General features: G+C 51.0%; 6 protein-coding genes across 6 annotated transcripts; 3 read left to right on the forward strand and 3 right to left on the reverse strand.

The window, feature by feature from the left end:
- Nucleotides 1-17: 17 nt before the first annotated feature.
- Nucleotides 18-3,258, reverse strand: BO79DRAFT_262939 (putative NRPS-like enzyme; the record flags this gene model as incomplete). Its single annotated transcript, XM_025686620.1, has 3 exons — nt 18-1,142; nt 1,192-2,194; nt 2,243-3,258. 3 exons carry the CDS (start codon nt 3,256-3,258, stop codon nt 18-20), a joined length of 3,144 nt encoding a protein of 1,047 aa, XP_025541094.1.
- A 2,223-nt stretch (nt 3,259-5,481) lies between these two features.
- Nucleotides 5,482-5,925, forward strand: BO79DRAFT_253678 (uncharacterized protein; the record flags this gene model as incomplete). Its single annotated transcript, XM_025686010.1, has 3 exons — nt 5,482-5,570; nt 5,624-5,767; nt 5,823-5,925. The coding sequence occupies 3 exons, from the start codon at nt 5,482-5,484 to the stop codon at nt 5,923-5,925; spliced, it is 336 nt and encodes a 111-aa protein (XP_025541095.1).
- Nucleotides 5,926-6,349: 424 nt separating this feature from the next.
- BO79DRAFT_227186 (NmrA-like family protein) lies at nt 6,350-7,585 on the forward strand (the record flags this gene model as incomplete). The annotated part of the gene is made up of 6 exons (XM_025683863.1): nt 6,350-6,383; nt 6,439-6,509; nt 6,562-6,782; nt 6,834-6,915; nt 6,968-7,259; nt 7,320-7,585. The coding sequence occupies 6 exons, from the start codon at nt 6,350-6,352 to the stop codon at nt 7,583-7,585; spliced, it is 966 nt and encodes a 321-aa protein (XP_025541096.1).
- A 260-nt stretch (nt 7,586-7,845) lies between these two features.
- BO79DRAFT_192689 (uncharacterized protein) lies at nt 7,846-9,879 on the forward strand (the record flags this gene model as incomplete). Its single annotated transcript, XM_025680914.1, has 2 exons — nt 7,846-8,061; nt 8,248-9,879. 2 exons carry the CDS (start codon nt 7,846-7,848, stop codon nt 9,877-9,879), a joined length of 1,848 nt encoding a protein of 615 aa, XP_025541097.1.
- A 125-nt stretch (nt 9,880-10,004) lies between these two features.
- Nucleotides 10,005-12,360, reverse strand: BO79DRAFT_236896 (subunits of heterodimeric actin filament capping protein Capz; the record flags this gene model as incomplete). The annotated part of the gene is made up of 11 exons (XM_025684633.1): nt 12,210-12,360; nt 12,124-12,142; nt 11,922-12,037; nt 11,777-11,866; nt 11,676-11,728; nt 11,478-11,615; nt 11,091-11,428; nt 10,726-10,854; nt 10,658-10,689; nt 10,489-10,572; nt 10,005-10,349 (listed from the first exon to the last, which is right to left on the reverse strand). The coding sequence occupies exons 1-11, from the start codon at nt 12,264-12,266 to the stop codon at nt 10,005-10,007; spliced, it is 1,401 nt and encodes a 466-aa protein (XP_025541098.1). The 5' UTR covers nt 12,267-12,360.
- A 175-nt stretch (nt 12,361-12,535) lies between these two features.
- Nucleotides 12,536-14,879, reverse strand: BO79DRAFT_244612 (uncharacterized protein). The gene is made up of 2 exons (XM_025685395.1): nt 13,541-14,879; nt 12,536-13,494 (listed from the first exon to the last, which is right to left on the reverse strand). Exons 1-2 carry the CDS (start codon nt 14,693-14,695, stop codon nt 12,706-12,708), a joined length of 1,944 nt encoding a protein of 647 aa, XP_025541099.1. The 5' UTR covers nt 14,696-14,879; the 3' UTR covers nt 12,536-12,705.
- Nucleotides 14,880-15,058: the final 179 nt, after the last annotated feature.

Raw genomic sequence — 15,058 nt, forward strand, 5'->3', positions numbered from 1 at the left:
CCATATATAATACTACCTCAAACCCACGCAACCTCCCTAAACCACTCCACCATCCTGCCCACCAACCCCTCCTCCAACCCATCCACACTCAACCCCCTCAACCCCTCCGCCCTCTCCCTCGCCTTGTCCGTCACAAACTCCAATCCCCTAAACGGCTTCTGACTCCCATACTTTCCCTCCCAGAACCCGACCAACTTGACCGGCGGATTCCTCTCCGGATCCGCCACATCCCTGACCCGCCGAATCCACTCCCCGAACTCCACATCCTCAAACTCCAACCCGGCAGCCCTCAGAGCAGGAAGTAGATCCTGTGTCCAATGGAAGCTGTACGGGTTCAAAATATTATACACCTCCACATCATCCACCCCCTTCTTCCTCCCCTCTCTTTCCTCCTGGTGAAGCGTAACATCCACCACCGCCCCAGCAACAACATCAACCGGCACCCACCGCATCCTCTCATCTAGCCTCGGCAACGCCCCCACCGTAACCGCAGCCCTAAGCATCAGCGGAATTGCCTCCGTGGCATTCCATACCCCGTGCTTGGTGTCGCCGATGATTTGTCCGATACGGAGGACACGGGCATCCAGGTAGGGCGTGGCGTTGGCGCAGATGTGTTCTGCGATGAGCTTGGACTGCGCATAGCCCATGGATTGCGCGGCGGTGAGGGAGTCCGGGAGGGATTCCGGGATGGGGGAGACGGTGCTGTTGACGACGCTGCTGACGGAGGAGCAGAAGTTGAAGGTGGCGGGTTCGGGGCGCTGGGCTTTTAGGGCTAGAGTGAGGAGGTTGTGTAGGGTGGGGAGAGTGTCGTGTGCGAGACTGCTGAGTTGGAGGTTGAAGTTGACGGGCCAGGCGCAGTGGATGATGTCTGTGGTTTCGGTGAGAAGGGTGTTGTAGGTTTCTTCCGGGAGGGACAGAGTTGGGTGGGATAGGGCTGGGGCGGGGAGGGCGATCAATTTGGCTTTGGAGGAGGATGAGAGAGGTGTATAAAGATGGCGGGCGTGGAGGGCGTCGTGGAGGCGCTTGTAGGCTTCGATGGGAGAGGAGGCGCGGATGAGGCAGTAGACTTTGTTCACGGAGGGGTTCTGCGCGAGTTGATGTGCAACGTGGCTGCCGAGGGAGCCGGTGGCGCCGGTGAGAACCTGTGATTGTTAGGAGGGTGTACTTGAAAAGATGGTAAAGGTGACTTACGACGTAACGACCGGGAAGGTCATTGGGACGTGGAACATGTGGTTCAAAGTGGCTGAATTGTGAGATGAGTGCACGCATCTGTTCAGGGATCGGCTGAGAATCTGGAAGGGCTTCTCCGGACTGTACAGCGGCTAGAAAACGGGCGAGCACGGCAATAGTGGGCTGCTCGAAGGCAATGTTGAGCCCAAGTTGTTGGCCCTTTGTGTCCAAGTTCTGGACGAGCACAGTGCGTAGTTGGCTGGCTTGTAGGGAGTCCATGCCCAGTGAGAAGAAATCGGCGTCATCTGTCAACAGGCTGGTGTCCTTGAGGGGCAGAATTTGCAAAATTTGCTTCTTAAGGAAGTCCCTCAGTTCAGGCTCAGACAGAATTAGCGTGCCAGTCATGGCGTCCACAGCGGCATAAACCTCTTCAATCAGAGGTTGGAAGTTCTTGTAGAAGGCTTGACGGATGATGGTGCCCTTATCAGTCCGAGGGTAGGGAGTGTCTGCAGGCAACACTCGGACCATATTCTTCGAGAGTTGTCCAAACGCAGGTAGCGCCTCGTGAGCCTTCTCAACAGCTGGCCAAATGCTGCCAATGACCTCCTCATCGGAGAGTGACTCGGTGCCAGGTGCACGAACGACAGCCAGTCCGATCTGAGCTTTGCCTGCTCCGAACGCAATGGCTTCGGCAACAGTGCTGCGCTGCCGGACTCGTCCTTCCAGGTCAAGTGGGTTGACCTTTTCTCCATTATATAGGATGATTGTATCGTCCAGACGAGCATAGTACTTGTATGCCTCCATGGTGGGATGCTTGACAAACAGGTCCTTGGTAGCGTACGAGCCATCGGGTCGGTTGGTCATGACCTTAGAGGGCCAGCCATCTAGACACACTAGCTCGAATACTCCCGGAAAGCGCTCTTCAAATCTCAAGAATTTCTTGACATAATCAGAGGGGCGGAGCCAGTCCCATCCTTTGTCTTCGCGAGGCCTGGTGGACATCATGAGCTGACCGGTTTCAGTTCTGCATGTGTGTTAGTAGAATATTCTAATGCGGTTGAGAAGCACTCACGATCCGTAGTGACTGATGAGATGAACACCATTCTCGACTAGCAAGTTTCCTAGAGAGTCCGGGCATGCTGACCCTCCGAACATGACGGCCTTAAGCTTAGCCAAAGCGGATATTCCCTCCTGTGTCTCAGCCAATAACTTCAGCGCATAAGGGACACCGTAGAATATTTCAAATTCATTCGATCCCATAATCTCGAGCAGATACTGCCTGGTCAATGGAAGATTGGCATTGTAGAGATGCAGCTGTTTCTTAGCGTGAATTGTCCGGAAGAGACAGCTAATTCCATGATTGTGGTACAGCGGCAAAGTAACGAACCCGGACATGTTCATATGTCCCGAGTAATTCTTCAGTGCAGCAGATTGGGTGTGGAAAATAGGCTTCGGAAGTCCAGTCGAGCCACTGGAATGAATAATCCATGCGATATGCTTGGACTCGATTTTCGGGTCAAGGTGTGGGACCAGGTTCGTGTCAACATCCTCTGTAATGGGATAATGATAGTTTTCCTCAGTCGGAATCTCATCAATGACAAGCTCAGGTATCCGCTTCTTGATATCTTCAGCGGTGTCTCGGAATGAGCTGTGAATGAAAATATGTCTCGACCCGGTCTTTTCCAGTAGCGAGACGTATGCATCCACGGATATTCTGGTTGATAGGAGCAGTCCACTGTGACTCAGCTTAGCCAGGGAAAGCAGCATCACCAGGTAGTTGAGGTCAGATGGTCCCAATAAAGCGATGACTTTGGGGGTTTCAGTTGACGACTTCCGAGGCGGAATGCGATCTGATAGCACCTTGGAGACGCGGAATGCGAAGACATCCAGTTGCTGCAGTGGATAGTCCACATATTCGATGCCGGTGCTCGGATAGGAGATGATGGGCTGTGCGGCTCCAAGTGATGCACGTTGGCGAACAAGTTCGTCAATTGTCGAAGGCTCCTGGGATTCCAAAGGCAATGTGACATCGCCTTTAGACCGAGGCTCCTGTAGTGTGGGTGGTTGTGGTGCGATTGTAGAGAGCATCTTAAGTTTTGGGTCGTTGTTGTTACATAGACAAGATATTTAGTAAGCAGTATCAACCTTGAGTAACTTGGATCGATCATTGAAGAAATGTCAGTATTTAAATAAGTCCCAGATACTCTATTGTTCAATGAAGACGATGTCCGATGCCGTGATGGAGGGCTCGGAAATGCTAGTGCTGAACGGATATTTATCCGACCACTGCCTCCGCACGAACATCACCGGAGACAGTGCACTCACTCATCGAACGCCGTAGTATATAGAGATTTGAATTTTACTTATTGTGATAAAATGGGTAAATAGAGTGTGATAAAAGGTCATATTGTTGGTCTCGACTTCCAGAACTATGGTCACAACTCGAGTGAATTCAATTAGTTTTCCGGGTAGGGTTTGCACGATTGCATACTTGAGCTACAAAACAACTTTTCCGAGCAATCAATACCGACTAGTTCTGGAACTGTGAGATGAATATGGAGTATCAAGATGGGGACAGATGATGCAATAAAGGAGAAGTTTCCGAGATGACAAGAAGCATAGAGGAAAGAATATTCACAAGGCGAATGCGAGGCAGCCGATCATGGAGATCCACTGCGGATTCCTCTCCGGGGGTCATTTGCAACTATCCCACTGGCTACGGATGCATGTCCTGCCCTGACAGGATATGTGGAGGTAATATCCGCTATTTACTGACCACGTGCAAGTAAAATCCCATGGAAAAGTTTTGTCAGGCGCAGAACGGCACAGGCACCCTCATGTTATCGGTTGTTGACGTTAGCATATTTCATCAGGACCAGAATTAATTTTTCATCTCTGTGCTGATGTTGCGAAAGGCTTCTGGCATCTTTTAAGTCACGATAGCAGCTCAGAAGACCGCACTTTCAACCAGGTCTCTCGGTGACTGTTAGTAGATATGAAAGCAATTGGAATCGGCCATATTCTTGCTAGAAGATGCCAGGTCAGAAAGGCAACTGAGGGCTTTTAACCGCATGGGAAGACCACACTGGTGGTCATCAATGACGACTTCAAAGTTAGCATGGTGCTAACTGCTATGGTGTGCAGAAAGTAACTTGAAGTCTTCGGCATGTTAGCAATTCAAATACAGGCCATTGATTGACACTGGAGGCTTTATAGGAATAGCGTAGAAGGAAAACATGAAAGATGGTGGAAGACCTAGAAGAGGAATTTTATAACGTGTAGGAAAGTGTATGGTATGGAAGATGTCGCGAAGTGAATTAAAGCCCTTGTGTAGCCTCGAGGTATCTCACCTTTAATGGATTTTCTCTCACCCCCAAACCATCGGAGCTGTTAACATGTCTGAGATTCTATCTCTGGTCGGAGTTCTCGAAAATTTGGTAGCGACCGGCTGCAAAATAACCGGATTTCTCGAACTACGAGCCGCGAGGACTCAGATCTTTACGTACTATGATGTTATAGTGGCGAGTGTGGAAGTCTCGGGCATACTGAGAAATGTGAAGGTTATTCGCCGATGTACTGTGACACAGAAATTACTCATGGGTTGCGTTCACACATTCCGAAACTGGAGGAGAGCTCATCAGATTGACAAGGGACCCTTTGCATCCATTGTTACACAGTGGGGTAATCAGATCCATAGTAAGCTTATAGATACTTTCTGGAACGAGCTCTGGGAAGCAAAAGATTTTATATCTGAAGCTTAGATAGCCGAACGCTTTATCCTCCAGCCAATTGTGTAAGCGGCGATGAGCTTCTGGATGGACCTAATATGCATCTTGCAGACGCCCTCCCATAGAACGTACGTCCTGGTTCGACATCTCATCTTTTCATGTACTGGAAGGAGAGCGCCATGGGCAATGCTTGGGCCTCTGTAACGCAAGCTGCAACCATAGGATGCTGTGAAATGCTCGTATCTGCATCTTTCAGGCAGCATCTACACCTTTTTGCGCATCTCCGCTCGCCTAGGCAGCCTCTGATGGACATCTACATCATTATTTACCACACTGTTCAATAGAGTAACATTTGAGTAACTATACTGACTGCAATTGTAGTCATATATCGTCGTCATCTTTGGTCAAAGCACTTCTGGATCCCTGCCTCTGTCGAAGGCATTGTGCACACCCGCGGGTATATAATTGAGCAGTTCCTCTCGCTCATTTCTGCTCTCAATATCATGCCATCGTTCTGATCGGTGTTCGGATTCAACATATTTTATCTTTCAAAAATTTAGTTTATCATTATCAATCTTCCAACATGCTTTGGGAAAAGCCAGGTGGCGGTGAACCGGCCCAGATTACCTGGGACCTCAAGGAGCCATTGACGGTCAAATGGTCCCACGTCTCGTGAGTTTTTGCCATTATATTTCTTTATATGTCCAATTGCTTACTGGAAACAGTGGAGAGGAGAACAAGGCCTTTTGCATCTACCTCACCAACCGCGTTGACTATCCTCCAGTGACCGAGGTGGTCCTGCGCTACGCCGTCATGGGCCGAGATGAGGTTACTATTCCTCCACCCGGCCCGATGGATGTCCCTCTTAAGTATGTTATGCCTGGTATACTTAGAAGTAGACATAGTGTTAATTATCTTTTCTAGTTGCAACTACCGCCTTTGGGCTAGTGCTTGTGGAGACCCTGAGACTATCTATGCTGAGACGGAGCTGTTCTGCATTGACATTAGAGACAATGCTGATCTCTAGTTGATGCCCGAGGTACTAAACTTGCTGCAGTGCACAGGGTATCTTCGATTGTGATTTAGCTTGAATTGTTGAGAAAGTTGATGTCTACGATACGCCAATCACCGTCGGATGTCCAGTAGTGTTGACCTTTAAGCAAGAGACTGCTAGTATGTAGTAATTTTTATCTCCGATATTCGACCGAATCTTCCTTGTAGATGCTTTATTAATCATCAAATGAAGTAAATTTGTCATACAAAGGATGGCAGTGATTCGAGACTCGTTCTTTGATGGTGCCATAACTTCGGCCGAACTCTCGGTCCAAGCCAGTATATAGACCAGCTGTCTTCGGCAGTGTTCACTCCAGAACTACAACTTCAGTTCACACGAACCATAAGAGTATTTTACTTTTACACTTTAGCGTTTCTTCCTCACCCCAACTACGAAAATGGTCAAGGTTGCAATTGCTGGAGGCTCTGGAGGTACACTCTTCCATCGTTCCTGGTCTCACCAGTTATATCACTGACACTCGAACAGGTGTTGGCCGAGAGGTTATCGACGCCCTTATTGCTGCGAAGAAGCATACAATCATTGTTTTGACCAGAAAGGTTCGTCATGTCCGATGACCGCAGTCAATGGAAGAATTTTTACATTAACCAGTCTATACAGGATACTCTAGCCCAAGAACTTACCCAAGGCATCACTTGGGTCAAAGTCGACTACAACGACACCACTCAACTAACCAATGCTCTTCAAGAAGTGCACACCGTTCTCTCTTTTATCACTACGCAGGATGATCCCGGAAGCACCGCTCAGAAGAACCTCATCGATGCGGCTGTTCAGGCCGGAGTGAAGCGCTTTGCGCCAAGTGAATGGACTTCGTGAGAATTTTATCCCACTTCTACTATCATCCCAACACTAACCTAGTATAGCTCCCGCTTGGACTACCTGGACTGGTATGCCTACAAAGGCGAAACGCGCCGGTATCTCCAAGAGCTGAACAAGGATAAGAAGGTACGAATATACAACGTTCTACCAGGCAGAACATCTAACACAACTCAATCAGGTCCTCGAGTATACCCTCTTCCAACCCGGCGTGTTCGTCAACTATCTTACCCATCCACATCAATCGGCCCGCCACCTGCCCTCAATCGCGACCCCCTTCGACTTTGCCAACCGCCGAATGATCTTGGTGGACGGGGACGATGGAACCCGCATCACCTTGACGGCAGTTCAGGATATTGCTAGAGTTGTGGCCAGAGCCGTTGACTATGAAGGCGAGTGGCCAGTTGTTGGGGGTATCCAGGGTTCCAACATCTCCATCGGTGAATTTATTGCTCTAGGGGAGAGAGCTCGCGGTAAGTTTGTTCTCTACAACATCACATAGATACAATCATTTCCTGATTCATTATCTCCAGGTGGGCTCCCATTTACCATTGAGCGAGTGAAGGCAGAAGATTTGGAAGCTGGGAAGTGGGAGACGTCGTGGACACCAACAGTGGATCATCCTTCTATTCCGCCCGAGCAGGCGGCAGTGGCCTCGAAATATATGAGCAGTCGGATTCTTTTGGCGGTTAATGCTGGATCCTATGCCGTTTCGGATGAATGGAATACTCTGCTGCCTGACTTCGAGTTTACCCCTGTCGAGAAGTTCTTGACTGAGGCGTGGAAAGGAAAGGCTTGAGTATGCGGTTGAGAAGGTTGTTACGGATAAGCAGGTAGAAGATTTTATCTAGCTTAGTAAATATAACACGTCTTTCGAGACGTTATCCAGCCATAGCGTATTGTACTAGGGCTGATGTGAGCATGGCGTTATTCCGCCGAGCTCGGGCGAATCCAACACCTTAGCCCGAGATCCTTCCGCAGAGCATCTCATTTATTCTCTGCCCCCTCACATTTCGACCAAGAGACACTGAAGCCTGCCTGGTAGTGACTGGAACGAATATGGATAAACACTCCCAAGAGAAACGGAGAAAAGTCCGCAAGGGCACAAGGAGCTGCTGGGAATGCAAGCGGCGCAAGGTTCGCTGTATCTTCAGCTCCTCCTCCAATACCATCTGCAATAACTGCAGGCGACGGGGATCTACATGCATCAGTCAGGAGCTCCCAGGCAGCCCTATATCTACAAGCAAAGACTTGGTCGATGCTCGACTCGACCGAGTGGAGAGGATTCTGGAACAGCTGGTTGGCTCAAACATCACGGAAGCTGTATCTTCTGGGGACTCCCCCAAAACTCCCCCGACCTCTGGGACACTGCTGGACAATTATAGTATAAGCTGCAGCCAAGAAGAACAAGTGAGTTCAGCCTTACTCTTCGTTCCAAATACTCAGAGCTGATACTCTCAGGTGCCGTCTCTAGCCAACAATATCCCCGGGGGCCCGCATGAGAGCATAAACCGCGACCTTTTCGCGGCCTGGCCCAGCCAGAGGGAGCTCAACCATATCTACAATCTCCCTGTTGGCATATCGGTATATATGAACTATGAAATCTGGGTCCCTAATTCCCTCTCCACAGACGACAGCCTACCGACTCCCCAAGAGATGCTTCAATTACCAGCACCAAACTCCCACCCCGTCCTAATAGCACGCAAACTCCTTACCCTCGCCATCTTCCTCCAAGGCATCTCTCCACCGTCCATCAAAAGCTCATCTGACCTATCCATCTCCCACCACAACATAATGACCCGCGCCGTCACCCGCGCCACCAGACTAGTAACCACAAACGACGAACTCACTCCCTCCATCGAAGGCCTGCAATGCATCATGCTGGAAGCCCAATACCAAAACTACGCTGGAAACCTCCATCAGGCATGGCTAGCCACCCGCCGAGCCACAGCCATCGCACAAATGCTGTCGCTCCACCGAGGGCTTCCCACATCATCCCTAAAGACTCTCGATCCAGCTATACGCGACAAACTAGACCCAGATTACCTGTGTTTCCGCCTCATCGAAATGGACCACTACCTCTCCCTCATGCTCGGCCTACCACCTACCAATCTCGAAGCACGGTGCCTCTCCCCAAAATCCTTAGAAACATGCACACCCCAAGACTGCATGCACCGCATGCACTGCATTATAGCAGGCCGTATCCTCCACCGTACTGAAGCAGATATCAACAATATCTCCCTTACGAACGACATCGACCAAACGCTCCAAAACACAGCCGCCCAGATGCCTCCTCAGTGGTGGCTCACCCCAGACCTAACACCCAACCAAACCAAAACCACCATCATCCAGAATACCCTCCGTCTGAACGCCCATTTCACGCACTACCAACTCCTCCTCCGTCTACACCTTCCCCACATGCTCCGCTCATCCCAAGATACTGCAGTGTACGACCGAAGCAAACTCACCATCATAACCGTAAGCCGGGAGATACTGGCCCGGTATATCGCTTTCCGTGCCTCGAATCCAGCGCATTATTACTGTCGTGGTGTGGATTTCATTGCCTTTGTGGCGATGACTGTGCTTTGTATTTCGCATATCGACTCGTTCAGTAATATGCAGCCTGGGAAGGGAACGATAGTCAGTTTCCTCGGACATAGTCGACCAAGTGATCGCGGGATTATGGAACGGACACTTTCTATTATTGAAGATATGGTAACGTCGGGTTCTGGAACGGATGAAATTGCGGGGAAATTGGCGGGTATAATGAGGCATTTATTGGGGGTGGAGGAGAGTGCTGCTGGGGGCGTTGGGTATGTGGCTAGGGAGAATATGGGTGAGGATGGGAAGGGAGGAGGGGAGTATGATGGGAGGGTCGAAGATGGGGGGAGGAGTTTACATGTATATATCCCGTATTATGGGACGATTGGGTTTGAGAGGTTTGAAGGCATGGATAGCATTGGGGTGGGAGAGTGTGGTGGTGAGGAGTGGGATTTACATGCGGTGGATGTGGCGCTATTCAATAGTTTATTTGGAGACATGGTGGTTCCTGATGTTGGGGAGGAGAGGTGGGAAGAATGGGTTGGTGTATAGAGATGAAGAGTAGGTCGACACAGAAATTATCTGAATCTCTACGAATATCACCTGTTCCCTCCGCTCTATATCCACCATGATATGAAGATCTCTATACCCTCTATAGTCTTCTCCCGGAGGGAGATTCAAACAGCATTCCACATATCCCACCCCGAAACAAGGGTACTAACCACCATCCCAACGCCAACCCCCAACTGACCCATTTCAATCCACCCCAAAAAGGTACCAGGGATGAGCAGATCACAAGCATCAACACAGAGCATCCTCTTCAGGAGCGAGAAGCGGTTGATAGAAGGAGCTTCTTTCTTCTCCTTCTCATCCTTCGTCTTAGATGCAGACGACGCCGAAGAGAAGGTAATATCATAAGCAGCCCCCAAAATAGAAAACCCCAGCGCATAGAACCAGAATTTATTCGCTTCTATTAATATGGCTTTGTTGTAGGGGTTTGGGTAGATGGATGTTGCGTGTAACTTGCATGTCACTTTAGTATTGTATCATGGGTTGGATAGTAAGGGAAGGGAGTACATACCAGGGTTAAGTCCTCCAGGAGAAAGTAACATCCAAAGCAGGACCATTTACTTATCTCAATGACTGTCTTGATGACATTACCATGAGCGGAAGAAGGGCTGCCCAGCAAGGCAAACGCCCGGTTGAAGCAGTCGATAAAGTTGAAGAAGCGGAGGAAGCGTCGTGCTGTTTAATTTTCAATACTGGTTTATTCTCATGGTGGATGTGGACATTTAGTAGGATTATTGGAGAAAACTAACTCAAAGCAAACTGTGTCTTGGCGACGTTGAACCGCGAAATGGACTCATTTTCCAGAGTGGGTATTTGCAGGGCGAGCACGCAGAGGGATTGGACCAGACGAAGGGTCTTTTCGAGGCCTGGCGTCGTGCGTGTAAAGCGGTATAAGTGGTCTAACATTCTGCTTTCTTTCTATTGCTCTGGGGGTATATATGTGCGGGGGTATGCAGTCTATTGTAGATGTGTTATTTGGCGGCGGTGGGTAATGACGCGCTTTAAGTACTAGAGATTAATTAGGCTATTTGCCAAGGGGCTGGTATGGCGGGTACGCGATATCGGCTCGGTATCCGCTTATCTATCATATTCACCCCCATCAGGTTCACAACGAGGATGATATACGTGACATGTCACTTTCAAATACACACAATTGTTCAACGCTAATCTACACATCTACAGCAATCACCGACCTCCAGCAATATCCTGTCCCAGCCGGTATCCTCCGACCTTCTCCCACTCAACCTTCTGCCGTGTGATCGGCAACTGTCTCCGCAGCCCCTTGAATACTCCCTCGGCCGTGCTAACAAACGCCCGGTTCAACTCCTCCTGGTAATCCCGCTCCGCAGCTGCGATCCGCGAAATGATGGCACTGGCATCCACGGATTGCACTGACAGATTCACCGGCTTGTTGGTGTTGAGAGCCACGTTGCCGTCTTCATAGTAGTGCACATCGACCTTGATCTGGCCGGAGATGGTGGTCGAAGAGGAGTTCACGGGGAGAGTGTAGATGGCGCGGAAGCGACCGTTCCTGTCACCAATTAGTATTTCATCATCCAGAACCTGAAATGGGGGTGTACCAGAAGTTATTAGGCGAGTAGCGGTTCGCAACGAGAACAATGGCCACGGCGGTGTCGTCCTCGATCGGGTACACGCCGTAGCTGCAGGTGCGGTAGTGTTCGGTGGCGTGTGCGGAGAGGGACTTGAGGAGAGATTTGCTGCAATCCTGTTAGCAATACACCCCGTGACTGAGTCAGATACAAGGGGAAAGTGCGTACATCAAATCCGCATTCTGAGACTCCAGGACGTATGACTGTGCTGCCGATGCTTCCTATTCCCCGTCAATTCCTTATCTTCCCAATGGCTTGTGTCCACCCACCTGCGTGACATGGTCCACCTCAAACGACGTCTGACTTTCCACATCGAAGTACCGGTTTCCCTCGAGCTTGTTGTATTCGCTGATCAGGACCTAGAGGTTGTCAGAACGGTCGATCGACTCCACCATCAGGAAGCTAGCTGCCTACCTCCTGGCTCGCACCGGGAAGCTTCACGGTCGCCAGTTGTGTCTCATTGTAGCGCTCAAAGGCCGGTGCGAGGGAGGGGATGATGTCGGGACCGTCGGAGGTGAGAGCCTTGACGTCTGTAGAGCTGCTTAGTATGGTCTCGGTGCAGGGTACGATGAGGGTGGCAACGATCGAAATGAATGGTCTGGATTGCATTGCATACCTGCGACAACGTCCGCGAGCTAATAGATACTGTTAGCTATGTTCGGGTTCATGCAGGTATAGGAGCATGAGGGGGTAGCTGCCTACCTCGCCGGGCGGGGCACCCTCGATGAAGGAGGATGCGAGTTCGGTTGTGGATGCCATGGATGATTATAAAACGTACTCAGCTGCCAGAGTTGAGTATGTCAAAGGGTAAAGGTAAGCTAGTAAGGGATTAAGCACGAAGGATAGAGGGGCAGTGGATGCTGGGTGAGCAGATGGAGCTCCGATGTCAACACGGAGTTAGCGCGAGTCCCGCCGAGCCCGCACGTGGCCCCTGACCTGCCGCTATCCGTATAGCATTTCTACAACACTACTTACTATATCACTGATGTCTGACAAGCAACTCTGATGCATTCACTTCAGTATGCAGTATAATGTTTATTAATATTACTTATGATGCAGTTAAGCTATGTCCCAAGTATAGCACCAATAAATGCAAAGATAACGCCAAACTCAACCGATCCCGCTAACAGCATTGAATCCTTAGTCGATACCGAAGAATGTTGTAATAGTTATAATGATGTAGACAGGCTCAGCCAGCCTACTCAATGCTCATGTTCATGAAGCCATCGCTGGTTTCATTCATCCCATGCAGTCCTACTCGTTTCAGGGTTCCGGTATGGTTGTTACCATTGCGAGGTCCATTTTCGGTGACAGGCCGGTCGGGGAACAGCGAGCCAAGGTTCGATCTTGGTGGGCCCCAGATGCTGGGACTCGTGTCTTTGACCACCGGTGAATTAGGCATGACCGGGCTACTCTGTGCGCTCATGCTTGGCGATACCGCTCGCCGCTTGAAGAGGTTTGGATCGAAATCATCATCCCGACGGCGTTTCCTCCTGAACTCGCCGACAAACCCAGCCGGGGCGCCTTGAGATGCTTCACTGCGCGAGCCGGGTCGTTCGCTCGGTTTAGCAAATTCTGTAGTCGATCCTACAGTGGTAGATGGTGTGATGTCCATAGCAAGGTCATCTTCAGAGACCGATGAAGCTCCATGTCGGCGTTGGGGTGGGGGCGGCGTGCGGTAGCGCTCGTCGAACGAATTCCAGAACTCGACTCCTCCCGAATTTCGGTTGGCCTGATCGATGAATTTTGGTTCGTCCGGTGTCGTCAATCCGGCTTTTGGAGGGATTTCCTCTGGGGTTTGCCCGTGAGCAACAGGAGTGGACGTGTCAAGAGCCGATAAATCACCCAGCGGCGATTTTGCTTCAACGTCAGGTTCGTTCTCTTTCACTTGTCGAATAACTTCCGCTTCTCGCTTGGCCTCGCTATCAATTGGAGCAGACTCCTCCATCAATGCCGCCCGGATACGCGCAAAGGTTTTCGTTTTTGGCTAACAGAGTCAGATGCATCCTATGTGATCGGTATAAAGTACTTACGAGTAAGCTCCCACGACGGGTAACGGCCCGTCGAATTACCCCCAAAGGCCCGCCCTCGGAGTTCGACGTGCTTGGGCTCTGCCCACGCGCACCGCGGTTCTCACCCTCGTCGCTGACATCTGAAAGTCGCAAATCCCGCGTACCCATGCTGAGACTAGCCCGTCGGGCACCTGCGCCAAAGTAACCCCCATTCTGACCTTCGATACTCTTCATCACCGGTGGTGAGAGAGGACCCGGACTTTGCTTGGAACTGCCACTAGCACTGCTGGAGCTGTGCCTGCTTCGTCCCTTACGGAAACGGGCCCGCTGGAAGCTCATGAGGCTCGCGGCTGCTTGCGAATAGCCGCCCATCCACTCATTTCCTGGGCTGGACACGTTCCCTACAGCAAACGGACTCATTCCACCTCCCAACCGCTTCGCCTGGGGTGTATTGGTGATCATCATGTCGTCACGGTCGCCAATCATGGGTTCGTCATCCTCCTCACTACTGCTTGTATCGGATTCCATCATGTTGACGCTGGATACCGAGCTCGAAATTGTGGCCTTGTCGGCGGGGTTCGAGGTGGAGAACTGGAGGCCAGAGACTGAAGCTGGCGAGCCGCGCCGCTGCGGGATATTTACACCGCGCCCGCCAACCGTTGGGGAGGAGTCCGGGGACGCTTCTGCAAGGGTCGAGTGATGGAGATTGGTGCAAGCTCGCGAAAAGTCCAGGCCTCGGGAACGACGGGGCAGCACGGAGCCCGGCGAGCCGTAGATGGCCGAGGAATCGAGCTTCGGGGAAAGCGGGGCACGATTGGATAAGGATAAAGGTCCGGAGGATCTGGCAGAGAGGTTCAACGAGAGACTCTGCATCGACGGCCGCTGGGGCGTTTCGGGGGTGGAGGAGAGGGAGGAGTCATCTTTGCTGGGCGGGCGGGAATCATCGTGATTGATCGGCATGGCGGAAACTGGTTTTCCCGCATCGCTCAGCGAGCGAGTATTCGGTGAAGGACGCAATGGAGGCCCAAGTGTAGGTGTGTTTCTGTCGCCGGCATGGTCGGAATCGGTGCCTGAACTGGTTTGCCCGGTCCGCTGCGACAGTTGTTCGCTGAGCCGACTCGCGAATGGGATAGCCCGGCTATGGGATAGAGTTGAAGGGGTGTTAGACGACGTCATGTTTGCAACTGAGACCACTTTTTACACGTGTCACGGTGGCAGTTGTGCGTATCAGACCGCATGGAACATGATGAGGTTCTCACGAATTTCTCCCGGGGCGGTTAGTTCAGGTGGTCGACTTCACGATAAGGAGAGGGATCGAATGGTCGAGACAGTGTGGCGTGGATAAAACGTGGGATGGCAGTTATGGTTATGGTCTGGATGGATGAGAGACAAAGATAAACATCAGCACATGATGGGAGAGGTCAAGCAAAGCGCCAGACGCGGTTGAGGCCATCCGCACGCCCATGCCTGCCTCAGGTTGGCCAATCCTCCGCCAGTCCGGTGACGCCCTTGACGTCCTGCCCGCCACTTCCGGCCAAT

The sequence above is a fragment of the Aspergillus costaricaensis genome, assembly GCF_003184835.1.
Source record: "Aspergillus costaricaensis CBS 115574 unplaced genomic scaffold BO79scaffold_11, whole genome shotgun sequence".
NCBI classification, from domain to species: domain Eukaryota; kingdom Fungi; phylum Ascomycota; class Eurotiomycetes; order Eurotiales; family Aspergillaceae; genus Aspergillus; species Aspergillus costaricensis.